We start from the raw sequence: 26,842 nt of genomic DNA on the forward strand, positions 1-26,842 counted from the left end.
GGAAAGGCTGCCTTTTAACCACAGAAGCCCTCACAGGATGCCTCTGCTGAGATTACAAACTTCTTTTCTATAATTTTAGAATACAGTGGTACCTCGGGTTACAAATGCTTTGGGTTACAAACTCCGCTAACCCAGAAGTAGTTACTCCTGGTTGCGAAATTTGCCCCAGGATTAGAATGGAAATCGCGTGCCAGCAGTGGGAGGCACCATTAGCAAAAGCGCACCTCAGGTTAAGAACGATTTCGGGTTAAGAACGGACCTCCGGAACAAATTAAGTTCGTAATCCGAGGTACCACTGTACTATGTATGTTCCTATACATACAGTGGTACCTCTGGTTACCAATGGGATCCGTTCTGGAGCGCCATTCATAACCCGTGACGTGCATAACCTGAAGTGCTGCGTCTGCGCATGTGCGCGATGCGATTTGACGCGTCTGTGCATGCGCGTGACATCATTTGACATGTCTGCGCATGCGCAAACTGCCGAACCTGGAAGTAACGCGTTCCGTTATTTCCGGGTTCAGTGCGTTCGTAATCCGTTGTACGCATCCTGAAGCATTCGTAACAAGATGTACGACTGTATTAAAAAGTAAGGCTATTGTCATGCTGCAAATTGCGTGACCACCAGTAGGTGTCCATGCCAACATGATAACAGAACGGTAGGCAAGAGCAGTTTGGGCTCAGGTGAGCTGTTTAGTGGAGGGGTAGAGGCACTTCACAGAGAGGTTTGGAAAAGCTATGAGGGGAGGGTCAAGCTGAGAGAGGATAGGCAAGGGAGTAGTTGAGGTGTAAAGGGAGGAGTGCCCGCTTGTTTGCCCACTCCAGAGACTCCCATTGCTTGCTGCACTAAATGCTGTGCCCACCCTGTCCTTCAAAAAAGAAGGTGCAGGGGGGCATGTGGCTTGTTGGATCAATGGCTTAGCTTGTGGTTAGCCATATATCTATATTCTTGTGCGCCTGCTGCACCTTGTAATTAATCTGTGCTTTGCTCTGTACCAATCTGATTTACCGGTATGCATTGAAGACTTTGGCAGAAACTGAACTAGGAGCTTGAGTTCTTTGTCCGGCAGAGAGGGCCAGGACAATGGCTGTAAAACTCTCTTCTTGAACTGCCCTAGTGCATATCCAATATAATGAGTGGTACGCAGCGCAGCAGCAAAACCATGCCAGACTATTTTACATAACTAAAATGTTGAATATATCTTTTCAAAACAACAACAGACATGCAGATTTTGTGTGTGAGCTCTTTTATACCTTGGCTTTGAAATTCAAATCAAGGGTCAGAATTAGAAACATAGGAAGTAAAAGCAAACTTCACCCATAATGACAGCTTCCTGAATTTGCCAGTTGGCAGCTCAGCTGGGGTTGTGTAACTGTGGTAAATGAGCAGTATAAACCTGCCTGACCAGAAATGATCCAGGAAAAGGACAAGAGGCTAGTTGTGGTTATTGGCTCTATTACTTCAGTTTGTGTGTTGACTGGAGGGTGAAATTAGAAACAAAATGTTAGTTTCTAAGGGGGGGGGAGCCACATTCACTGCATGATGAATTGATAGCAAACCTGAACTAATTAATGCCTTTCAACCATTTGGAAAAAAAACTTCCTAAATAGACTTCAAATTCTAAGCTAGGCTTCCTAATTATGGAATCCTGCTCCAATGTCCATCTTTTTTTTCAAAACTGATGGAAACCATTTGAATATAAATAACTAAAGATTGTCTTGGGGCAGTATTCAATTTCTCTTTGGAAATTTGTTTTTAACTGTTTTATTTATTGCTGTTGTACAACAGGATGGTATTTGGTAACGTTTAACAGTTTATTATTATTATTATTCATTTATTGAATTTATATACTGCCCTATACCTGGAGGTCTCAGGGCAGTTCACATAAAAAGATCACAGTATATAAAATAAAAATAAAAGCAATAACCCAATAATACCACCCCACACCCGCCAAAAAAGAGCCACATTTTAAAAGGGTATGGGATGTTGATCAGGTCAACCAAAGGCCTGGTTAAAAAGGAACATTTTTGCCTGGTGCCTAAAGGTGTATAATGAAGGTGCTCAGTGAACTTCCTTGGAGAGAGCATTCCACAGACGGGGAGCCACTGCAGAGAAGACCTGTTCTCGTGTTGCCACCCTCCGGACCTCTCGAGGAGGTGGCACATGAAGGAGGGTCCCAGAAGATGATCTCAGGGTCTGGGTATGTTTAGAAATATTCCATATAAATTAATAAAGTAGGTATTTCTTCTCACTTCTCTGGAGCAGGACTGCAATCCTGCTCACCTGCGGTTCTCTGGGCTCCTTATGCTTTGGTACTCCATTGGCTCCAACCAGCAATGCCAGGGATGTTAGGAGTTGTTATCCACCAACATATGGAGGGCTACAGGTTAGCCACATCTACCATTCAGTTACCTGGGGGTTAAGTCCTATTGAACGCAGCAACACTGACATCCTATTAGACAAACATAGGATTGCACTGCATAGGAACTAGCAACAGAATGCATCTCTGATGTAGACGTCCACTAGTGCAAGTGGGGGAAAGGCCATTGCCGAGTGGTAGAACATGTGCTTTCTATGCAGAAGGTTCCCAGGTTCAAACCCAGCATCTCCAGTTAGGGCTGGGAAATACCCCCGTCTGAAACCCTGGAGAACTAGTGCCAGTACAGATCAGACACAAAGATGAAATGTTGAGAGATGTCCTGCAGCAAGTCTTTCTCCCTCCCATCTCCCGCCACCAGGAAATATGCTCAGCCCAATGCCAAAGGGACCTGACTCTGAGAAAGAAATAAAGCAGCACCCTACCACTGCAATCATAAAAGCCCTTCTGTTTCACAGTTAACACACCGGGGGGACTTGCACCCGAACAGTTTCTTTCAGTGGTGGCCATATGTTCAAAGTTGGGCTGACCTGTGATTTGAGTTTCTGGAAGGATTTCTTCCTCCATCCTAGGCAGATTAGGTTAGTGAGTTTGAGGTTTTACTCTGCAGTTTGTGGCATTGCTTGCTCGCTTGGTGTTTTAGTGCAGGGGTAGCCAACATGGTGCCCTGCAGATGTTGTAGGACAACAACACCCACCAGCCCATTACAATGGCACAATGATGGGAGCCGTAGTCCAATACCTGGAGAGCTCACACTGGCTACCTGTTTTAGTGGATGGAGTTGAACCAACACCTCATTAGACAGATGCAGCTATTGTAATGAAGCTACCTGCTGCACTCCAGTTGTTTCAGACTGTGGATGGAGTCAAATTCTATCATGGCAAAAAACAGACATAATAAGGCAAGGAATCTAGGCAGGAGACTGACTTAGGCTTGACTGGAGCTGAGCTTCCCAGTGCAGCTGGGGTGAATGCAAGGTGGGAGGGACTTTGAAACTGGTCGTGGGGTGGCAATCAAAGTTCAAAAACCTGTAATGTGATTCCCAAACACACCTGATGCCCAAACACTACTTTGCATTTCCCCCCAATTTATATGCAGAAAGGTTTGCTTGTAAAATACCTGGTAATGTTGATGAAGTTACTGCGTCCATACTCTCCCTCCCTCTGCTGAATTGCTATCAGATAGTGGCTCCATTGCACAGATCCCGTGAGATTCCAAGGAAATACAAAGGATGCTAAACGTACTGTTATTTTCCTCCTCCTCCTCCTGGTCTTTCTTCCCTTGAGTTTTGAAGTCAGTGAAATGCCACTGCTCTACTTTTCCACTCTGTTGCTGTTCACCACCCACTCCAAGAGATTCCTGCTTTGGCAAATACCTGGGTGTATGCATAAGGTGGAGGAATCTGAAACTTGCAGGCAGGTTCCCAAGACCGTTCCTGTTTAATAATTTTACCAGACCTTGCCTTTGTTTGGTAAGAGGGTGTGGATCTGTAGAACTGAGCATAAACGTAAGCAGCCACAATTTATCAGGTTTTCCTTATGGCAAATATATATATAGAAACGGCACATATAGAAAAATAGCTTTAGCATGTCAAGTGAGTCTTTGTCTGACCAATGGGAAGGAAGGGGAAGTGGGGACAGAAAAAAAGAGGAGGGACTACTGCTCATTCTCTAGATCCATTGGATGCCTCCCGTTTCCTAATAAGAGCCCTACTGGATGCAAATAAAGGCCTCTAGTCCAGCATCCTGTTCCCTACAGTGGGGACCTATGGGAAGTCCCCAAGCTGGACATAGGCAAAATAGGCCTCTCTTCTGGAGTCATTTCCCAGCAAATAGTATTCAGAGGCAAACCGACTCCAATAGGAGAAGTAGAACACACTCCTCATGACTAGTAACCATTGATACCCAAAAGAACCAAGGTCACGAACAACGCTATACCAAACACACAAAGATCGTAACTGGCTGATAACCGGCTGATAAAGTAATCTCAATTTCCATCATTTTTACATATAAACAGATATAATATAGAACTCAAACATATTATATCTGTTTATATGTTAAAATGATGGAAATTGAGATTACTTTATCAGCCGGTTACGATCTTTGTGTGTTTAGTAACCATTGATAGCCTTTTCCTCCATTAGCCACCATGGAGGGCAGCTGTAGTCGAAAGCATTTGAAGGGCTCCAGGTTGGGGAGGGCCTAGACAACAATCTGTCCTACAGAGAGTTGTTAAAACCTCACCTGCTGCTGCTGACTTGAGAGTTCTGAAGCCGTCGCCTATGAGATCATAATTGGAGAGTGATGGAAAGCTTGGCATTCAGCAGCTCTGAAACCAACAAACCTAACTAACTTCTAAGCTCAGTATTCAGGCAACTGGAAAACCTTCAGACAACTGGGGAAAACACAGGCAAGGAAAGGACCAGGAAAACCAGAGTACTTAATTTTACAGGATATGCATTCCTCACACCTACAGGTACCCAGGGAACAATCAAAGACGGGTAACATTTAGGCGCAAGTCATACACATAGTGGAACATCAACTTTTTTCACGTCTACCTTAAACTCTACATTTCTATGGGTTCCATTTCTTTGTGGTTTGTGTCCTCAACTGAACCAACATTTTATTTCCATGATAAACTTGAAAGGTATTAACATTAACACTGCCCCCCTCCCAGTTTGTCTTCTTTCCTCTAGATGCTAGCTGTTCCATTGGCTTTTCTTCAGCTTTCTGATTCCTTCTCGGGACTAGTGCATACTGCTGCAGGGGTGCAACAGAGAGGTCAATTTAGAAATCACTTCAACATGCAGAGAAAACTCTTATGTAGCTGATCAATAACAATTGCAATGTCCGTGGTGCCAAGTTCTCAGAAGTGAAATCTCTTTACTCAAGGCCAGTACAGCACCACACATTACTCTGCTCAGCTTGATCGGAATTGCTTTCCTGAAGAAAGGTTCGGCACTCTCTACAGGAGAGCCATGGGATAAGCTGAATACAGCGTTGCACTAGGACCAAGAAGACCCAGGTTCAATTCACTGTTCAGCCATATCGTTACTATGTACTGTACTGCCCTCAGTTCTTTGGAGAAAATTGGGCTGCAAAGGAGATTTCAAACCAATACATTCCGACTATTTGCTGAGGGCCCTCTCAAGAGTTGCTGAAAGATAACTTTACAATGTGGTGCCTTCCAGGATATTTGTTCAAAACAGAGGACCATTTACCTCCACTGCGGGTATATTCAAGAGGCACAGTTAAAGTAATGTCAAACAGCTCCCAAGAAAACGCATTGGCTTCAAATTTATGCATACATTTAGTTGCTTACTCCTAAATTACAAAGGAGAGTCCTAAATAACTTAGCGTTAAGAGATATAAAACTGTACACCATCTCACCCTACAGATCCCTTTCCCTACTCTCTTGCCCCCCTTTTCCCACCAGGACAATCTACCATTAACTCTCCTGTAGGAAGGCTTCTAGGAACGGGAGACAGGAGAACACCCCACCCCTAGATTTGCTTCCCTCACCACACGGTGATCTACTGCCCTGTTGGAAGGATTCTGATGTATTTTAATATCTTAGTATTGTTTATTGTGTTTTTGAGGTATGCACTTGAATATTACTTGTAAGCTGCCTTGGTAGGATTTAGATCTTGAAAGGCACATTATAAATATAACTAATTGTAATAAATAAAACTAGTTGGCAATAATAGTCACAGTTTGATCATCGATAGAACTGCTAACTCTTCCCTCATCCCCGACAAATTAACACCATATGAATTTCAAACACAAGTGGTGCAGCTCGTTTTACCACTATAAAGTAGTCTGCCTTTATAAATCAGCAGGAGGAATGCAATGTATGCATAGAATCATAGATTTGGAAGGGAACCCGAGGGTCCAACCCCCTGCAATGCAGGAATCTCAAGTAGTTCATACATGTAAACCAATGGAAATGTCATGCTGCTAAACTGCATCCCATCAGATTGCATGCTTACAGATGAGAGGGCTAGAATGGCAAATACCAGTAGAAGCATATGGAATACAGGCATGCTTGCACAATGAGAAGAAACAGGATGTGACCTTTCATTTCCAGTGCAAATATTGACAGGTACAACACCCAGCTGTTACATTATGGAATGCAGATCAAAGTGTAGACTGAAGAAGCTGCTAAACTACACAATAGAGGCTGGCTTGCATCTAGTTGCTACTATGCTCATTGGACAGGCTATCCAAGATGATGCCACCTCCTCAGTTTAGGAGAGGGGAAAGAATTACAGATTGCATTCCACAGTGTGAGTATCCTTTCCCTGTCCCCATTTCCTGGGCTTATTTCAATGTGTAAAACAATGCTGATGCTATTCAGCTCTGAACAGTTGTTTCAGGGGCTATTACTACTAGGTGTCAGTGACAGGGAAAGAGCTTAGGGCACCAATGGGTCACCATGCAATTCTTCAAGAACACAGGCGCCCAACACTTTACAGACAAAAAAGGCTCAGGTTTCAGAGTACATCTCTGAACATGATACTAGACTGCCCAATAGGAACAGACACTGTCACAACCAGGAAATCTCACACATTTAAGATTTAATAATAATAATAATAATAATAATAATCAAAAAAACAACAAGTGTGTGCATTATACGCAAGGTCTGTTATCAGTGCTCTTGGTTAGCCGTTTGCTCTTTAAGTGTCAGAGGGCTGAAGACAGAGGATGCAGTGTGGATGAAAATCCCATCTGTGACACTCTGAGAGAGAGGGAGGGAGGGAGGGAGGGAGGGAGGGAGGGAGGGAGGGAGGGAGGAAGGAAGGAAGGAAGGAAGGAAGGAAGGAAGGAAGAAGGTAAGGGACTGGAGAGGGTTCAGAACCGGACAAAGGTGGCATCAATCTGCCGGACAGATGGAAGGGCCAGCATGATTTTGCGTCGGTACTGGGGATCTTTTTGCAGTGGGTTTCGCTCCAGGTAGACTGTTTCCAAGTTCTTGGCTCCTTTCAGCTCATCCAAGTCGCTCCAACACTCAATGAGGTTATCATTCATCTGGGTAAAACACACACAAAAGAAAAGTGCCAGCAATTCTTGAGAGTCGGTAGACAATAGACTCTTAATCTCAGGGTCGTGGCCCTAGATGGTCCTATTAAAAGGAGCAGTCCTAAGGCCCAACAAGTGGCAAAGGTGGGGACAGGAGGATGCATGCTTGTTCCTCCTTTGACTGGATTGAGAAGCACGTGGTAGACTTAATTATTCGAGCCCAGTGCTTCCCATGCTGTGGCTCTCACACACATGCAAATTCAGTGTATGGGAATGACATCTGCTCTCCCCAAAACACAGTACAATAATTTTGTTTGAGCGCTGTATTAAAGCAGTGTTTTTCAACCTTTTTTGGGCAAAGGCACACTTGTTTCATGAAAAAAATCACGAGGCACACCACCATTAGAAAATGTTAAAAAATTTAACTCTGTGCCTATATTGACTATATATAAAGTAATTCTCTTGAATTTTTCAATTTTTCCCACGGCACACCAGGCAACATCTCGCGGCACCCTAGTGTGCCGCGGAACAGTGGTTGAAAAACACTGTATTAAAGGTCCTTTCTGGAACCCCAATTTCTGACCACTTAGAAGGACAGCCTGGAATTAAAGTTCTGTCACTGCAAAACTTTAGAGAGTTGGAAACTCTCTCACACCATCAGAGACTGAGTACTAGATCAGGTTATTGGGGTCTTAAGCCACCATTCTAAAAACTTAAGAACAGCCTTCTGTATCAGTCCAATGTCCCTCCTGTCCAGCTCTTCCTGTTTGGAGAGTAACCAACCTATGGGAAGCTTGCAAACAGGACATGAGCACAACAGTACTCTGCCCACCTATGATTCCCAGACAAACACTGCCTCTGACAGTGGAGGCCAAACATAGCCATTGTGGCTATGCTGCTGGTCCGTAAGCACTTCTTGGTCTTCCTCTCATAGACTTACCCAAAATTCTTGGAGCTCTGTTAGATGGGTAATATTTTCAATCTTTTTGATCCTGTTGGCCGCAATGTCCAGCATTGTCAATTTATTCTGAAACAAGCATAAAGCAAACTTTAGTCTCTATTTTCATTCTTGTCTTCTTGCAAATTGTGCATCCTTCGACAAATATTAATAGGCATTAAGGGACATGCCATGTAGCAAAATAGCCAAAGTTCAGCAACCATACATACTGCAGAGTCAACTGCTCTCCCTAAGATATAAACCTACCGTACTTGACCTTTGGCATCTAAACACCATGATTGGACAAATTTACTGAACTGGCGAGAACAGATGGGATTTATGTCCAATTTTGGACATAAACTCATTTTTTGGGGAGAAATATAACGCCTCATGAGAAAAGCACAACCCATTTCCCAAAATACTACTAGTGTGCTGGAATTCCCTCAATATTGCTTTATATAACCAAGCGTGGCTAAATACTCTATGCTTCTCCTTTTCTCATAGTACAAAAAATATAACCCTTTGTTTGTTCCCCTTTGGCAGAAACTCATGTTTACATCACTCATCATCCTCTCTGGTCTTCTGCTTCCTCACATTGATTTCCCTACTTCTATCCAGTACTGTCACCAAAATTATTTACCTCTTGTAACTGACCACATTAACACCCTTTCCTAAATCCTCACACTAGCTTCCTCTTCACCACACAAGCTTCTTTTCCTTACCTTCAAACCTCTCCATGGCCTTCCTCACTTTATTTCCACACACTTATATCCAGACATATCCCTGCCTGTGGCTTACAGTCATCTATCTCCAATCACCTTCAGTAATCCAAAGGTCTCCTGCTCCCTCAAAAGACTCTGCTTACACCCACACCCACCTCTGTGCTCTCCTCATTGCTGTCCCGTATCCTTCAGCTGCCTTTCCAGGATGTCTCTATGATACAACTCCTTCCTTCCTTCCTTCCTTCCTTCCTTCCTTCCTTCCTTCCTTCCTCAAAACTCACCTGTTCATGGAACATTAGAACAAGCACCTAGTCCCAATGCTCTACTGAAATTAAGCCTCTACATGTGTAACTAAAATAAATGTGTGTTCTTTCCATATTTCCTCATTTCTGTCCCCTTCCTCTGTTGTCTCCCTTGCGTCTGTGTCTAGTTTATAAGCCTCTTGGGGTAGAAACATGACGGCTCATTCTTTGTAAAATGGCATGTACAAGGATGGCGCCAAATAAATAACAATAAATAGGCAACTCACATTGTTTTCCAGCCCTTCAATGACTTCTATGCCATTATGGCTAAGGTACAGCTCCCTCAAGTTCCCCAAATTCTGCAGCCCTTCAATCTTGGTCAACCGATTGCTCTAGGGTGGTGATAAAAAATGGATTAACATTACAGAACCAGACTTTTCAGGTAAATTTACACGTCTCTCTACTGAACACACTGTATTTGCACGGCACATTTTATACTAGTCTCGGAGTCATTGTGTAGCTGCAAAATAACACATGTACACCTTGGCCCAAGTACATTACTTTATGTTTTCAGTAACCCTTTGCATAATTTCTGATGAAGTTCGAACAAACAATGTATTAAAAATCATATATTAAGAGGAAAGCATACATAAAAATGAAAATATTAGTGACAATATCATACCTAAAATGCATTAGGAGAAATTGCTTGTAAAAATCTGTACATTAATCAAAACTGTATACACAAATGTATTTATTAGAATAAATTCACACTAAGATGCTGAAGAATTTTCATTTTTTTCCATTGCAAGTTGCTGAAGAAATGTAGAGAGCTCATTTTAAGACTGGAAAATGATAAGCTGAGAGAATTGGTTGACAGTTCGTTCCTTCCACAATCTGAACTATAACTTCATTCATAGAGGTTACTGGTCTTTTTGTCATTTTAGTTTCAAAAGGTCTAAACTGCTGCAAAGTTCATATGATGGGGAAAAGCAGACATGTTAAATGAATAAATAAATGGAATGGGAAGTCCAGGGCTGATACCTGTATACTAAGCACTGTTAAGTTTGTCAATGCATCGAGGTTCTGAAGCTTGGTGATTTTGTTCTTTCCCAGAAACAGGCTGTCCAGATTAGTCAACGCATCAATATTCTGAATTGCCTGCAAATTGACCACAGCAAACATTACAATCCTTTATCCTAGCAAGCAAACCTCTTGCAATACATTCGCTACTTAGTAAGACTATAGCACAGTCAATTACCCAACATCGCCCCACCCACTCCTTTATCACAAACTTGTATACTGAAGGTGGCTCATGAGATGATTCAGATCAGAAGTCTCATGCTGTGGGAAAATGCTGCAGAAGAGCAACTTTCAGTTTCAAGTTTGAGTTCTTTGTCATTTGGACTCCCAAAGAAGCTCTGAGAAAAAATTCCTTAAGAAGGCAGAATCTATAGGGCGGCTCACTCAGATCAAGTGGCCTACAGAATCCCATTAGCAAGATGTACCTTCTTAATTATTAAGCACCTAGGGAATCCATGTGAAGCTGGAACAATGAGATAATTCCGCCTGGCAGAATATTCGGGGGTGGAGACAGGGTCAGCATTGTCAATAAAATAAAGAAAAAGTATCTTATGTTTAAAAGTATTTTTCAAAACAAGCGATTACATGAAGGGACTTGAAGACAGCATGCTAAGTACCCAATATAAATAGTTATTAGTCATATTATTTCACTGATGTTTGATTATTATGTACTGGAACAGAGAATATTCTGCTTATTTTGTGTCTCGAAATTTCATTTAATCTTCTAGCTTGAGTTGCCGCTTTCACATAACTAGTTCCACTCAACTTCTTGTTTCTTATCAGCTGCTTACCCTACTTTCTGTCTTTTTTTTTTTTTTTGGAGGGGGGGTTGTTTCCTAAAATCACAGTTTCTTAATGTACTATACAGTTTGGTTTTCTTCCACCTTCAAATCTATGCTGTCAGTAGTATACAGTTACAAGCCTTTGTTCCTCCAGTACTTTTCAAAGTTTGGGTCCCCTTATGTAACAACCTGAAGTTGTCTTTCGGTGTGCTGCTTGAAAGAACCATGTGCCAGCCACAATCAACACCGTGATGAGTTTTCCTCTTACATTTTAAAATGTTTTTCTTGAGTTATTCTCAGAAGGAGGAGCAACACATTTTTAAAATAGAAATCAGGGAGGTAGCCAAAGAAAGCATTTGGAGGCCAAATGGACATTTCTTCCATGCTTCTTAAGTCTCCATCTGGAAGTCACTGTTGCAGTCAGCAGCAGCACATTTGCAACCTGAAAGTTTTTACTTCTCCCCACTCCTGTCTGATATGGCTGATTTCTCAGCTATACCAATAATGCATCCTTACAGACCACCATCAAATACCTACCCTGATTCGATTAGATCCCAGCTCTAACATCTGTAATTGCTGTAAGTTGCTTAGATTCTCAATTTTGCTGATTTTATTGTTCACAAGGAAGAGTTTCTTTAACTGAGTGAGCTGATCCAGCCCCTCGATGTGTCGTAGAATGTTAAACGAAATATCCAGGACCCTAAATAGGAAACGTAGGAAAATACTTTAAGATGTAGACATCTTCTAAGGCAGCCTTTCTCAACCTTGGGTCCCCAGATGTTTTTGTCCTACAACTCCCATCATCCCTGACCACTGGTCCTGCTACCTAGGGATGATGTGAGTTGTAGGCCAAAAACATCTGGGACCTAGGGCATAGCATCCCAATCTTGCTCCAAAGAGCTCATAGTGCTATATATGTAGCTGGTTCCTATTTTACCTTCACAACGACTCAGAGGTGGGGTATGATGAGAGCGTATGGGACTGGCCCAATATCACTCAAGTGAACTTCATGGCTCACTGGAGGTTTGAGCTTGGATTCCCCCAGTCTGAATCTGTAACTTCACTTTTTACACCAAAGGGGGGAGGATCTGTGGCCCTCCATATGTTGTTGGACTCCAACGACCATCACCCCCCCCCAACAGAATGGCATGATGGGGATTGCAGTCCGACAACGGATTGAGGAAATCAAAGAGCTTTGTATATACTGGCTGAAATGAAGCTTCTGCAGGTGGGATGATAGCTTGTAGTCTCTCTTAATATGAACAACAAATTTGGCCACTCAACCAAAAACCATGGTTTGTACTAAGTATAGTTAGGCACAATGTCTGAATTAACAATGGAATGGTGCCTGCATGAAGCCATTGTATTACATAACCATGCAAGTTACAATAAGATCTATGATCCAGGAAAAAAGAAGCATGTTACAATGAGGACAGCCATTCTGAAAGAGGGAGACAAATATGGGAACATCTCTCGCTAGTATTGAAATAACTTTCCTGGATTCCAGTCCATTTCCAAACACAATTCAAAGTGCTGGCAATTACTTTTAAAGCCCTATATAGTCTAGGTACTCACTCAAGTTCTGTCAGGGCCTCCAAGTTCTCAATCTTTCGAATCTGATTGTCATAGAGATCCAGTTCTCTGAGACTTTTCAACTGTTCCAGATTCTCAATGCACTTAATCAAGTTCTGACGGAGACAAAGAGTCTGATGGGTGGAGAAAAGATAAACAAAGATGTAAAGACAATAATGCACAAGTCTCACTCCCAACAGATGCACTTAATACTGTGTATGAAACAGCTTTGAAAATAAGTTCTCTGCAGGTGGATGCTGCCCTCACTCAAATTATTTGTTCATCTCCTGCTCCTCCACCAATTCCTAATATGTCCACCCATTCCTCACAAGAAGAGGACTCCTGCAGTGGCCAAAATGGGTTACTGTGCATTTTCACTGGGAGGAGGGGGGGGGGAGACACACACGTTGTTGCCAATCTTGGCAGTCTTTGGGCCTGGAGAAAATGAAATTTCATCTATAGCACACCACTGCACAGCCCAGCTAAGGAGATAGAGAATCAAACTAATAATATGTGGTACAAATTACTGGATCTCCCAATGTCCTTTATAAAGCCTAAAAGCAGACCCCAAATGAATTCAGGTCAATGAGGCTCCACTCATGCCACTTTCCAGCTTAAAATTGCCCCTGAAGTGGATATTAGCCCCACTTGGGAAATATTACAAGTATCTGTATTGTGTCTACCTTTTCTCATGGTGAAACTATTAGTAGCTCTGTGTGTGCATGATAATTTGAAATGGGGGAAATGCTTAGGGTATGGTGAAGGGTTGAACATTCCTTCACCCAAGCACTGCTCCCTTGAGTTAATTCCCTCAGTGGCTGCTTTCAAATTTGCTTTTTAAAGAGTTAGGGAGATCCAATTATGGTCCTTCTGCATCATATGTAATTTGACCCACAGTGGAATGCTACTAGTTTACTTCCCTCTTCTCAAATGCAGCCTTTATTCAATTATGCTGCATCCCTCTAGCTAGAGAAATATAGAAAGGACTTTGGTTGCCATGCATACTCTCAGTTACACAACCATGGCAGAGCCATATCAGCTCAACTAGAGAGGGCTCCTTAAGAGTCTCACCTTCACTTTCTTGAGCACCTCAAACCCTTCAATCTTGCCAATTCGGAAGTGATTCAGATCAACATCCTGAAAGGCAATAGAAAGCCACAAGCTGTCTTAGTATTCACACAAAGGTTTATTCCAATATTAATTCTAAAGTAGCATGAAGGTAGATTGTAGGCCTATAGCATGTGGGTTGCAAGGGTGGGTGATACCATCACAGTGTGCAGAAAAGCTGGCCTTTGTTAACTAGAAAATGAGAACCCTCAAAGTCCAAGTGCCTTCTGCTTAGAAACAAATCAGCACAACTGCTGTGCAGGACCCACATCTCTTTCCTAAAAGAAGGGGCTCTGTGCCAAATATATTACATCTTTTTCAGCAATCAGGAACACAAGGATTAGGCTCTATTTTTCTTCTGTGGGACAAGCCCAGCTCCTCAACTTTGCCATGAAAAGTCATATGTACACAGTGATGTCAATGCTTGTTCAGATGTCAGGCTAAACCCCTCCCCATTTATCAGCCAAGCAAGTTGGCTGCCCCCTCCCGTTTTTAAAAAAGCACATGTACATTTATGAAAATATGTAAACAAATGTACATCTGTCAACACACAAAGCCACCCAATTCTTCCTTCTGGTTACATTACTACCATAGTACAGTGGTTCCTCGGTTCTCAAACAAAATCCATTCCAGAAGCCCATTCGGCTTCTGAAATGTTCGAAAACCAAGGCGCAGCTTCCCATTGGTTGCAAGAGCTTGTTGCCCTCAGCGGAAGCCGCATTGCACATTTGGGGTCTGAAAAACATTTGAAAACGGAAGCATTTACTTCCAGGTTTTCGGTGTTCCAAGAACCGAAATGTACGACAACCGAGGCGTTTGGGAACCGAGGTTCCACTGTAATGAAAATCCTGTGGGGAAAGTGTCAGTCATATGCTTTGCAACTATACAGGTATGCTTATAAATACACTGTGTGTGCCACTTGCTTTTGCATTTTGGGGAATGTGACACACAGAGCAGGCAACTAATTCCTTTTTATAGGCTTCTATAGGGAAAGTGGAACCCTTTGACATGCTGTCTAATCAAAAGTTTTCCACCATACCAACGGATCTGAAAACAGCTTGACAGTGCAGATCTTCAAAGTCAAAAAGGAGAACAGCAGATGCCTCTACCCCTTTTTGTATCAACTTTCCATCAGCAAAGTATCTTGTTGCCTTTGAAGCTCTCTTCCCCAATTTCTCTGCTGTTGTGATCCAGCTCTTCTCATCCCAAGTACCTGCCCCACCATTGCCCTAGATCTCAGCACAGAAACAATACAGTATATACATTTTAAAGGGGGGGAAATCTGTTAACTCTTGGAAAGAAATTATTGATCACACAGGCTTCAGTGTTCTGCCTCTGTGGGCCCTTCCCACGTATTGCTACAATGTAAATTAAATCTACATTACCTCTGCTTCCGGATCCAGGCTAATCGTCTCCATATCCACTGGCGTCTCGGCTTCAGCTGCAAATAGAACAAATGCACTCTGCTTAAAGCCCATGCTGCTCATCAACTGAACTCAAGCTTGCAATATCAGCTCTCCCATAGGAGAAAGAATGCCTTCGAAAGAGAGAGGCAGCACCTAACGTATTCAGACTGGATTAGGCCTCCTAACCTGGTGGTCACATTGCCAGTAAGAAGTAGGATATACACTGAAGGAAGCAATACTAATGAACCCTTCAAAAATAATAATAATAATGTACATTTACAACACTGCACTAACAGAAGTTGTGCTTCAGTGGCTAAAGGAGGAAGGTCATAGCTGGCAAAGTGACTAATTGTACAAACTATATAACTGTTACCAGAAATGTTAGATTAGTCATCAGCCATCTTTGCAGCCTGCTCCCTTTGGGTAACATGGCACAGCTCTCGGAATGGAAGAAACAAAAATCACAAGAATTATCTGGTGGCAAAACACCAATTTCTTGGTCTAGTCACCTGAAGAACTACAGCCACATTCTAGAATCATAGAATCATAGAGTTGGAAGAGACCACAAGGGCCATCCAGTCCAACCCCCTGCCAAGCAGGAAACACCATCAAAGCATTCCTGACAGATGGCTGTCAAGCCTCCACTTAAAGACCTCCAAAGAAGGAGACTTCACCACACTCCTTGGCAGCAAATTCCACTGTCGAACAGCTCTTACTGTCAGGAAGTTCTTCCTTATGTTTAGGTGGAATCTTCTTTCTTGTAGTTTGAATCCATTGCTCCGTGTCTGCTTCTCTGAAGCAGCAGAAAACAACCTTTCACCCTCCTCTATATGACATCCTTTTATATATTTGAACATGGCTATCATATCACCCCTTAACCTTCTCTTCTCCAGAATAAACATACCCAGCTCCCTAAGCCGTTCCTCATAAGGCATTGTTTCCAGGCCTTTGACCATTTTGGTTGCCCTCTTCTGGACACATTCCAGCTTGTCAGTATCCTTCTTGAACTGTGGTGCCCAGAACTGGACACAGTATTCCAGGTGAGGTCTGACCAGAGCAGAATATAGTGGTACTATTACTTCCCTTGATCTAGACGCTATACTCCTATTGATGCAGCCCAGAATTGTATTGGCTTTTTTAGCTGCTGCATCACACTGTTGACTCATGTCAAGTTTGTGGTCTACCAAGACTCCTAGATCCTTTTCACATGTACTGCTCTCAAGCCAGGTGTCATCCATCCTGTATTTGTGCCTTTCATTTTTTTTTGCCCAAGTGTAGTACTTTACATTTCTCCTTCTTAAAATTCATCTTGTTTGCTTTGGCCCAGTTCTCTAATCTGTTACGGTAATTTTGAAGTGTGATCCTGTCCTCTGGGGTATTAGCCACCCCTCCCAATTTGGTGTTATCTGCAAACTTGATCAGGATGCCCTCAAACCCATCATCCAAGTCATTGATAAAGATGTTGAATAAGACTGGGCCCAAGACAGAACCCTGTGGCACCCCACTAGTCACTTCTCTCCAGGATGAAGAGGAACCATCGATGAGCACCCTTTGGGTTCGGTCAGTCAGCCAGTTACAAATCCAGTGAATGGTAGCATTGTCTAGCCCGCATTTTACCAACTTCTTTACAAGAATATCATGGGGTATCTTGTCAAAGGCCTTGCTGAAATCAAGATAGGCTACATCCACAGCATTCCCTTCATCTACCAGGCTTGTAATTCTGTCAAAAAATGAGATCAGATTGGTCTGACATGACTTGTTTTTCAGAAACCCTTCATGATTAAAGTCAGCCAGATATACTTGCAAGCTGTATTATTAGGTATCACTTTTTTCATTAGAGTACACTGGGAACCTGGTATTACCAGCTGTTTGAAGAAACTGTTTTGCTGCTTTGATTTCCCCCCCTTCAAAACCCAACCTCGTTCCTAAATGCAATTCTCACTCTGTATGCATGAGTGGAGGTGGACTTCAGAGATTTGTGCTGAATAATTCATGCAAGCTTTCCATTTGGCAGGTGGGTGGATTCTCTCCTTCACGTAATGTTCAGCAACATAAGCCCTCTTCAGGCGTCAAGCCTCAACACAATGAGCAGGAACAAGGAGGGGGGAAAGGAACTCCAGGTGTATAGCAATTTCCGTCAAGTTCACCAGCCACTATAGTAAACAGAAGCCAGTATTGTGATTCAAGTACTTGTTGGAAATTATTATATAAAACATGTTCCCAATGATGGACGTTTCCAAAATGTATCAGCCAAGCAACTGAAGTTTCTTTCTCTTTATTTCAAAACAAAGATTGTCAGCAGTGCTTTGATTGGTTTTGCAGCCTGTTTTTGCTTTGGGAGAAGAGTCCAGGGGCTCCAATCTCCTCTGTCAGACCCCCAGTTTCACCACCTTTCAAGCATGGAAGGGCAAACATTGACAGTGGGGAGCTAACTGTACTTGTGCAGGCTCCCCAAGCAATTTACAACCCTGAAATGTCAAGGTTCTTAGTTGAGCACAGAACCTGCACAAGTAAAGGGAGCTTCCTACTATAGATGTTGCTTTCCCAACATGTGGCAGGAGAAGCAAGCATGGATGCAATGGAAGGGACAGGACTAATAGGCTCATCGCAATCTTCCCCTCAGACAATGACAAACCTGTGAACAAATAATGACTCAGGAAGGCTACAGAAGCCATTTATTCCAGCACACAGGATTTGCTGACACTCACTGAACCGTTTGCTACCCTTCCCTCTTGAGCTGGTCTCCTGATCTCATAAACAACAATCCAGTTCCCCCTCATTCTATCTCAGGCGAGGGGAATCTTTAGCTCTCCAGATTTTGCTGAACTGCAACTTCCACTACCCCATTGGCCCCATTGCGGCGGGAGGGAGTTGTAGTTCGGCCAAAAGTGCCCCATACCTGCTCTCTTATGTGCAAAGCCACACTCCCTCCTCCAAATCCTTTTCTGCAAGCTTCCACTCTCAAATCATCAGCTACCGGAAGCAAGAAGGGCCAAAGGAACGAAAGGTGTGGGGAAAACAACTGGATGCTCTTGCCTATTTACTCTGCTACAGTCAACTTTTATGCCCCCAGATTCCATACACATTCCCACCACTTGATAAGCACTAGATGGCTGATATGAACTGGATTTAACTAAATAGTTGTGCTAGCAGGAGCCAGCATGACAAATCCTGCTTATCCACCCCCTCCAAAAAAATGGCTCAGGAGTGTGTGTCAGGTTGGGAGAACCCTGAGAGCAGTGTGTAGGGGAAGGAGAGGGACATATTCCCACCGTCAAGTAGAAATACTTGTGCTGACAGAATGATCATAATAGCACCGAATTCATCTCAGTATATTTCATTCATGGACAAATACAGATAGCAATCCAATTAAGTAATAGTTGCCTAAGCCACCAATGTTCTGAAATCTAGGATGCAGCTCCAATGCTAGTCTACAAGCCAGCAGAGGAGATACTTTGCTGTGAAAATGTCATCATTCAGTTATTACTGAAGCACATACAAAGCAACCACCCGCCCACCTTGCTTATTATTAATTTAGCATATATTCATGATCAAAGAGGTTGTCACAATCTGTTGGGAAGTCAGCTGACATTTTTGCCACCATGTGGTTGAGGCTGAAAGCAAATTCCCTCTGAGCGCACCACAGGGACGTACGCAAAGTACAATAAAGGAGCTCAAAATTGTCAGAATGCCAAAACTGCACATGTGCAAGAGATGAAATACAGGCTGCAAGTCCTCAGCCCAAAACAAACTGAGCTGAAAGAAGTAGGCTGCTGTGCCAAACTTGCATGCCAGATTATGAACCTGCCCCAGGCCAGGATTAGAAAAAACCCAACAGTGGTATTGGCAATTAATACAAAACTAGTCATTTGTGTAACAGTAGGCTATCTCAGCATTAGGAACACAATACTAGAGCTTGTTCCAATCATCTCAGTTACTCCCAGTTGCACCCATTGTGGCAAAGCAGTTTGTTCAGGAAGTTCCTGCCAGACTCACAGCCAGACAAATGCTGCCATTATGTCCAGATTGTTCAAAGCATTTTCAAAATGCATGATAGGACTGGGCGAAATATTGTCCAAAACTGGTATGAAGTTCACATCGTGATTATTGTTTCATAATACAGTGGTGCCTCGCAAGACAAAAATAATTCGTTCTGCGAGTGCTGTCGTATAACGAATTTTTCGTCTTGCGAAGCACCAATGGAAGAATAGCAATTTGACGGGGGGGGGGAGAGAGATTTTCGTCTTGCGAGGCAAGCCCACTGACAATTTCATCTTGCGAGACAGCCTTCCGCTAGCGAATGCCTTTCCGCTAGCGAGTTTTTCGTCTGTATTAGAGGTGGCAATATATCACGAATCACAATTTGTGTCAGAGCTAGGTGAAACCTGGTCTTCAACATCGTGATAACTCACCAGCTAAACATCGCAATGTTATCAGCAGCTAAACCTCACATTATCACCAGCTAAACATAATCATTCCACCTCGGATATTAATTGATGCATCTGTCATATTATTAGCATGATATTCTAAACACAAAACTCTCACTCTCCTGTTTCACAACTCCATGTAACATATGCCATCTGAAATAGATCCCAGGAACAACAGATGTTTCTTATGCAATAGGCTGGAAACAATGGGCAGGATTCAACTAAGGCAGTGATGGCCAAACTTGGCCCTCCAGCTGTTTTGGAACTACAACTCCCATCAGCCCTAGCTAACAGGACCAGTGGTCACGGATGATGGGAATTGTAGTCCCAAAACAGCTGGAGGGCCAAGTTTGGCCATCACTGAACTAAGGGATCACACACTGGGGCTCCCCCCCATCCCAAAATTTGCTCTTGAGGGTGCTGGGAAAACCCAGAACAGTGAACGGGGATCATTCCATCTGGTAAGCTGATATTCTTATGCAGACAGAACATTTGTAATAGTGTGATGTTCAATTCCACCCCAAATGATGGATATCTCTTTAGCATATATGGGCTCCTTATGTAGTGTTACCTAACACAATCCAGCTTTATAACCCCTTCAAGGTGGGTTGAGGCCACTGCAGGAATATGCCTCTATATTGAAAGGTGTGCATTCATACAAAAATATCCACATTTTGTTTGTGGATATGTGTGTGCTGTAACTAAGAAAAATACTATTAGGATTGGCAAGAAGGTGTATGACATCTTATCAACTTGCATAGGATGAGGAAGAAACATTCTGTTTCCCATTCAGTAGCAGATTAAGAAAAGGTGTATTCAACAAATAGATATTTTAACAATGCTTATGCTTTGGATTCAGACAGACCACAGTGGGTTTAATTTCCAGCATGTTCTTGTTTCTTTTGTTCTTATATGACTCTGCAGGTTATCCAAATGTAGCAAGCTGAAGCAAGCAGGGAAGCTGTCCATCTCTGCCTTGGATGACAGAGGGCTATTAATAAATGCTCCAGTCTGACTTGCCTGGAAAATTCCCAAATTAAACTTCACTGAAAAAGCAGTATATTATTACACCCGAGTAGCTTATTCTTGGACTTCCAAGCCAAAACAGAATGCCAGCAGAAAGTTCTAAAACATATTATGAGTACTACACTGAATCAGAAGGAAGAGGTTGGATTAGAACAATCACAGCTTGGATGAGTGAAACACCCAAGACAGTTTCTTCAATAGTTTGAACTCTAAACCAGCATTAAAGTAGGAGCTCTCAAATCAAGCCAAATATAAACAATTTTTCTGCAAAGTAAGAATTTCATCAAAATTGATTGCTGGCCAATATTAGATTTCACAATAAAAATGTTATAGTAGCCTAAATACAAGAAAAGCTACTAAGCTTAAAGTATTAACCATAAACATCATTTGTTTTGTGTTTCAATTGCAATTTACATTTTAAATCACATAAAAAAACTGAAGATTAAAAAATTAGAGGAGACTTAATTGCTGTTCAATGGACACAGGCATGCCCAAACACCACTGTTTGCTTCTAAAAGATGGCATGCTCAAACATGTACATTATTCCTGTAAGACTTTGAGAAAAAAAATTACTGAGCAGACCCAATAGAGGTCATAAGCTCAAACTTCATTTTCAACAATTGTGAATCCTGTGTTCAGCTCTTTTGAACCATGTACACCCTCTGCTAGGCAAGGAACTAAGCAGCCACTTCTCATTACAAAGAGGCCAATGTGGGTGCTATATGAGGTGAAAAAGACAGAAACAAAAATAAAAAATCTTGCTCATAGGAACTGAACAGCTATATTCTACAACAGCCCAGAACATCTTAATTAATTTATATCTATTAAAGCGCATTAAGTTTTTTAGTACGGTATATTAAAGAACAGCAGCAGCACACTATCAGAAAATGAGTAACAATGTGGTCCAAAACATACAAAAGCATTGCTGGAGGCGGAAATACAGTGCACTATAAAAATTACACCCCAAAGCCTGCAAGTATAGAACACTTTAATAAGGGGTGGTTAACCTATGGTCCTCTGGGTGTCGGTGGACTCAAGCTCCTATATGTCCCAGTCAGCATGGCCAGTAGTCAGGGATGATGGGAATGCTTGTCCAACATTTAGAGAGTACCATGTTAGCTACTCCTGCTTTAACTCATCTCCTAAAGCTTTATAGTGATGGGTTATGACATGTCTTCAAGTGTATACTAGCATATGATGTCTCTCTCTTGAATAACAATTTACCTGTTGAATTCTCGCCATTCTGTTCATCCCTCAAACTCTGTTGACTGAGGTCTGTTACTATGCAAACCGTTTGCTTCTTCCCTTCATCATCTCCCGACTCTTCAGACTCAATCCTCCTGTCAACTGTGTAAAAGAAACACTCTGTAATTAAGTTTTATTTCTGAAAGGGAGCAAACAATGAGACACATATAAACTACTAATGGTATTAAAGCAGGTGTGGGAAACCTGTGACCGTCTTGCAGCTGCTGGACTCCAACTCCCATCAGACCCAGCCAGCATGACCAATAGTTAGGGATGATGGGAGTTGTAGTCCAACAACAACTGGAGGGGCACAGGTAACCCCCCCCCCCCACTCCTGCTATTGAAATTTCCATATTTGCAATGTAAGAGAAGGGCAGCCTGCTCCTATGCATGCTCACTCACAAGTATGCCCAACTGAGTTAACCTGTTTCCAGAGAAATAGCCGTGATTCTTTGTTGATTTTGCTGCAATAGACTAATATTTCATTATGGCATATAAGCTTGCAGTGATTAAAGTACTCTTGTCCAAAAACAATTTATGTCGCAATAAAATTGGTTAGTCTTTAAGTCGCCACAAGACTTGAGTGCAATAGGACTCAACCACAGGTATTATGCAGAGATGACTATAGCCTTAAAACAGGATTCAAATAACAACATCGCTAGTTGGAATGCTCAATGCTACCACAAGCTACTAGCTAACTGGCATATTTACACAGTGTCCAGCTAAAAGTAAGGCATGACTTGTAATTGTTCTCTATGGATCCAAGTGGGGAGCTTAGAACTATCATGTGTATTTAGCTTACATGATCTTTGTTTTTATAAATTACTACATTAGCCCAAAAAAGGATTTCTCTTCTCAAACCTTCCTGGAAGAAACCTTATTACCAGATGCCCGAGGACTGTTCTATGGCAATTCAGTGAGAAGGAAAGAACACCTGACAATATTTTTGTACATATTTCTCCATCCTGTCTGCAGGTATAGATTATAATTACTTCATGTAACACATGGCATAGAAATCTTTCCAAGACACCACCACAGTCTTCAGGACTGCTTCAGATGTTATGAATTTCCTGCACATACTGTGTACGTGAGAAAAAGAGGACAAACCACACACAGATCGCCATGTGTGATCACTGCATACACATCTAGTTTGCCATATGTACCCAACATCACAAAGTCCAAACAGATGTTTAAGAAAAACAGTAGCTGTACAGAGTTTGACAAAGTAAACTAAGTATATCAAGTCTACATGGAGCTTACTTTAAATTCACCTGCTTAGGGACCAAGATGCGGGACAAGATGACTCATTTTTAAAATTTCTGTGCTTAATCTATATCACAGTGGATTTGATTACTGTACAGGAGGGAGCTGGTACAGCTGGTATGGGCAGAAGGCAGATCTGCATCTACTAATAGATTTAAGGATGATTTGCAGTAATTCAGGTAGGGTTCTAAATTCCAATTGTTAGATAAGAGCAACACCAAAAGAACCCTGCCCCAAATAAAGTAAAATATTGGGCTGCTAAAATGAAGAAAGCTAACCAGAAGTGAACTTTTGTGTTAAATAACTGTGAGCTCAGTTCAGTTCTGGTACAGTACTGAAAACAAATCCTTAGGTTCAAAATGTGTTCAGAGAAACCCTTTAATTATAACTGTGCATCATTTGCACTTGCTTCTTGTCAGCAGATTTTGGGGTTCTAGTAAAAAACAACAACAGATCCAACAAGCTTGAACTCTGCCCACCCCTAGATTAGAGCCTGCCCTAGGATATTTTTGATTCAAATGTCAGATTAGCTTCCATCATAAATTTACTCTTTTCCCTATTTTTTGGCACATCACTTTCAGTCTTAATTTTGCACTTGTAATACAGGCATAATATTCACCTACCATATAGAGTTGCTGTAAGGATTACTGAAACAGTGCATGTGAAGAAATTTCAGCTCTTAATATTTTTTGCTCTCTGCAGAATAGAATTAGTAATGACTGGGAAAAGTACTAAGAGGCTAGGATGACTATTCCTATTGTTCCTCAACAGAACCCAGAGAGGGTCAATAGCAGTGCTCTTTTGCACTACTGATGGAGCACCCATGGTGTTTTGTTTTCCTGGTCTCATGCCTTAATATGGTTACTGGCCTTTGGGATTAAAAGCCCCAGAGTAATATTTTTTCATCATTCATAACCCATCAGTCTTAAATACTAACAAAATCAGCAATTCCTCCTCAAAGGTCTAAGAACAGATTTCTCCTAAATCATTTTCCTGTCCCCACAAAAAGCAGTCACACATGATTGTTCACAGTACAAGAGAGTCATACATATTAAATTTTCCATTCCTACACTACCATAAAGAACACCTCATTGCACTATTTTCCAAGGTAAAGCAAAGCAGTACTAAAGCACTGAAGGGGAGGCAAGAGGCAGCATGTGAAGCAACTAATGGGGTCCTAAAGAATATAAAAGATCCCTGTCTGTGTGTCAGCTTAAACTGCGGACACCAGGGATTCCAGTGACCATTTAGTGCAGGGGTCAGCAACCTTCGGCTCTCCAGATGTTTCGGACTACAATTCCCATCATCCCTGACCACTGGTCCTGTTAGCTAGGGATCATGGGAGTTGTAGGCCAAAACATCTGGAGAGCCGAAGGTTGCCTATGCCTGATTTAGTGGTACTGCTTAATCTGGCGGGAGGAAGGGTTATCAGATACCTCTTCTTCGAAAAATATGTCCCCTATTTAAAATTATATTAGCAGTGTCACACAGATAAGGAGGGATATATTTTGTAGGTCACGCTAATAGCGTAACATAAGTCAGGCACCCAAGTGTTTTTTTTTGGGGGGGGGAATGGGGGGGAGGGGGGGAGAGAATGAGACAGAACAACCTGCATTAAAGAGAACATACACTGGTTATGGATATAGATTCCGGGAGGTTCTTACAGTTGCCCCCACTTCTGCTTGGCATACACCCAGTTTCCCTGACCCCTGCCCAATACCATTATTCCACCATGCTTCCTCCCAATGCCCCCCTTACACCCATCGCCCCATAAGTAGCTTCCCCGCCAACACACGGTGAGCCTCCTCCACAGCACCTCCCGCATAACGCCGACGCCCAACGGCTCCTGAACCGCAGCCTCTCCGCAATGGCCGAAGCCAGCCTCGCCCGGCCCCAACCCAGATTCGGACACCGCGCGCTACGGCCCGGCCTCTCACCCTCCATCATCTCCTGCGCGCCCTCCCCACTCTCCGTCTCAGCTACCGTCGTCGCCATAACGCTTTCCACCACCTCCCCCTTCCGGCATCGGAGACAGCGCTCGGGACAGCCAATGGGCAGCTCGATGGGAACGGCCTGCATCCAATCACAGGGCCGGCTTCGCCGCAGCGGCTCCCAGGGGGGTTCTTGCGCCTGCGCCTGGACCCGCGGCCTTCTGGGAAATGTAGTTCTCCTTTAGGACACTCGGCGGCAAGCCAAGGAAATACGGGTGGAACAATCTAAGGGGGTTGGATGGACAGCGGACGTCCCCCCGCGGTGCTTGTCGGTCAGCTGTAGGGACGTTCTGTCATTGTCGCCCCTGGATTGGGATATGAAGGCTGGCTGTCTCCATGCCAGCAATCCGGCGGACAAAAAAATAAGATAAATTTTTTTTTGTGGGGGGTGGGGGTGGGAAATGGGTGAAATAAGGGTGGCTAAAGGAAAAGGGCTAAACTACATTTTTCCTGCCGTTCGCCCATCCCCGGAGATCTGGGTTTTGGTGGCTGATCTTAGTGTGCAGTCTATGGGCTTCTGTTTATCTTCAGCTTTCATTGCAATGTTGTGCTGTTTACTGTCCTCGCCAGAAGTTTGCCAAATATATCAAATGCATATAACTATGGATATGCATGCACAAGTAGACCCCTGCTGGATCAAAGGAAAATTTATAGACCAGGACTGGCTCTACCATGAGGCACAGTGAGGCAGCTGCCTCACACAGCAAATTCGGAAGGGTGGAAAGGGTTGGGGGCAGGGAAGTGTAGGTGGCATGTCTTGCCACAGGCATCAAAAGGTCTTGGGAAGGCTCTGAAAGAGACCAACATGCTGCTTTCAGGAAACGCACAGCAAGGTGTATATTAGTGTTACTGTTCTATATTTTGTTACAATTCATTTGTTTTAATATTTTAAAATTGTATACCACCTATCTGTGAAGGCGGTTTACAGCAGTAACCAAACAATCCAATAACCCTTCCTTGCTGTCGGCCCCGTTCCAGCAACTGGTATTCAGTAGCACACTGGCTCTGTATGTGGCGATTCTGTTAGATATAATGCCCAATTTGTTGCAAGCCAAAAATGGCCTATCTTCTGAGTTAGACCAATAAAACTCAGAGACTAGAGGAGCTAGGAGTCCATTATTGTTTATTGGAAAGCAATAGGTTACAGTGGAATCTTTTCGCAAACCTGTAACCCCGCCCAAAGGTCCAGGCAGGGATATTTATAACATTTTAAACAAAGGATTTCAAATTAACCTATCAAGTTCTTCATTACCTCATTTTAGTTTAGTATGCATGTACATACTATGGTTTTCCCAGTAGTAATGTATGGAAGTGAGAGCTGGACCATAAAGAAGGCTGATCGCCGAAGAATTGATGCTTTTGAATTATGGTGCTGGAGGAGACTCTTGAGAGTCCCATGGACTGCAAAAAGATCAAACATATCCATCCTTAAAGAAATCAGCCTTGAGTGCTCACTGGAAGGGCAGATCCTGCAGTTGAGGCTCCAGTACTTTGGCCACCTCATGAGAAGAGAAGACTCCCTGGAAAAGACCCTGATGTTGGGAAAGATGGAGGGCACAAGGAGAAGGGGACGACATAGGATGAGATGGTTGGACAGTGTTCTTGAAGCGACTGGCATGAGTTTGGCCAAACTGCGGGAGGCAGTG

At 42.8% G+C, this 26,842-nt stretch overlaps 1 protein-coding gene and 1 long non-coding RNA gene across 3 annotated transcripts; one reads left to right on the plus strand and one right to left on the minus strand.

The window, feature by feature from the left end:
* The first annotated feature begins 4,547 nt into the window (after window positions 1-4,547).
* On the plus strand, window positions 4,548-5,953 carry LOC117047260. The gene is made up of 2 exons (XR_004426670.1): window positions 4,548-4,853; window positions 5,814-5,953. It is a non-coding gene; the product is annotated as an uncharacterized LOC117047260 (long non-coding RNA).
* A 981-nt stretch (window positions 5,954-6,934) lies between these two features.
* On the minus strand, window positions 6,935-25,239 carry PPP1R7 (protein phosphatase 1 regulatory subunit 7). Of its 2 annotated transcripts, XM_033150197.1 has the most exons (10): window positions 25,143-25,239; window positions 21,922-22,044; window positions 15,224-15,279; window positions 13,803-13,868; window positions 12,735-12,865; window positions 11,697-11,859; window positions 10,339-10,455; window positions 9,585-9,689; window positions 8,337-8,423; window positions 6,935-7,405 (listed from the first exon to the last, which is right to left on the minus strand). In XM_033150197.1, exons 1-10 carry the CDS (start codon window positions 25,198-25,200, stop codon window positions 7,229-7,231), a joined length of 1,083 nt encoding a protein of 360 aa, XP_033006088.1. In that variant the 5' UTR covers window positions 25,201-25,239; the 3' UTR covers window positions 6,935-7,228. The 2 variants fall into 2 exon arrangements, with proteins under 2 accessions (XP_033006088.1, XP_033006089.1); XM_033150198.1 differs by lacking the exon at window positions 13,803-13,868.
* Between the last annotated feature and the right edge of the window lie 1,603 nt (window positions 25,240-26,842).

The sequence above is a fragment of the Lacerta agilis genome, chromosome 5 (genome assembly GCF_009819535.1).
Source record: "Lacerta agilis isolate rLacAgi1 chromosome 5, rLacAgi1.pri, whole genome shotgun sequence".
NCBI lineage: Eukaryota > Metazoa > Chordata > Lepidosauria > Squamata > Lacertidae > Lacerta > Lacerta agilis.

Bases quoted from the DNA above. Each gene is read 5' to 3' on its own strand.
- PPP1R7 (XM_033150197.1), bottom strand. From the start codon at position 25,200: ATGGCGACGACGGTAGCTGAGACGGAGAGTGGGGAGGGCGCGCAGGAG. The intron at 13,869-15,223 runs GTAATGTAGATT...ATTGCCTTTCAG, and splicing joins GCCTGGATCCGGAAGCAGAG to GATGTTGATCTGAATCACTT. The intron at 7,406-8,336 runs GTAAGTCTATGA...TGTTTTACCCAG, and splicing joins CAGAGCTCCAAGAATTTTGG to ATGAATGATAACCTCATTGA.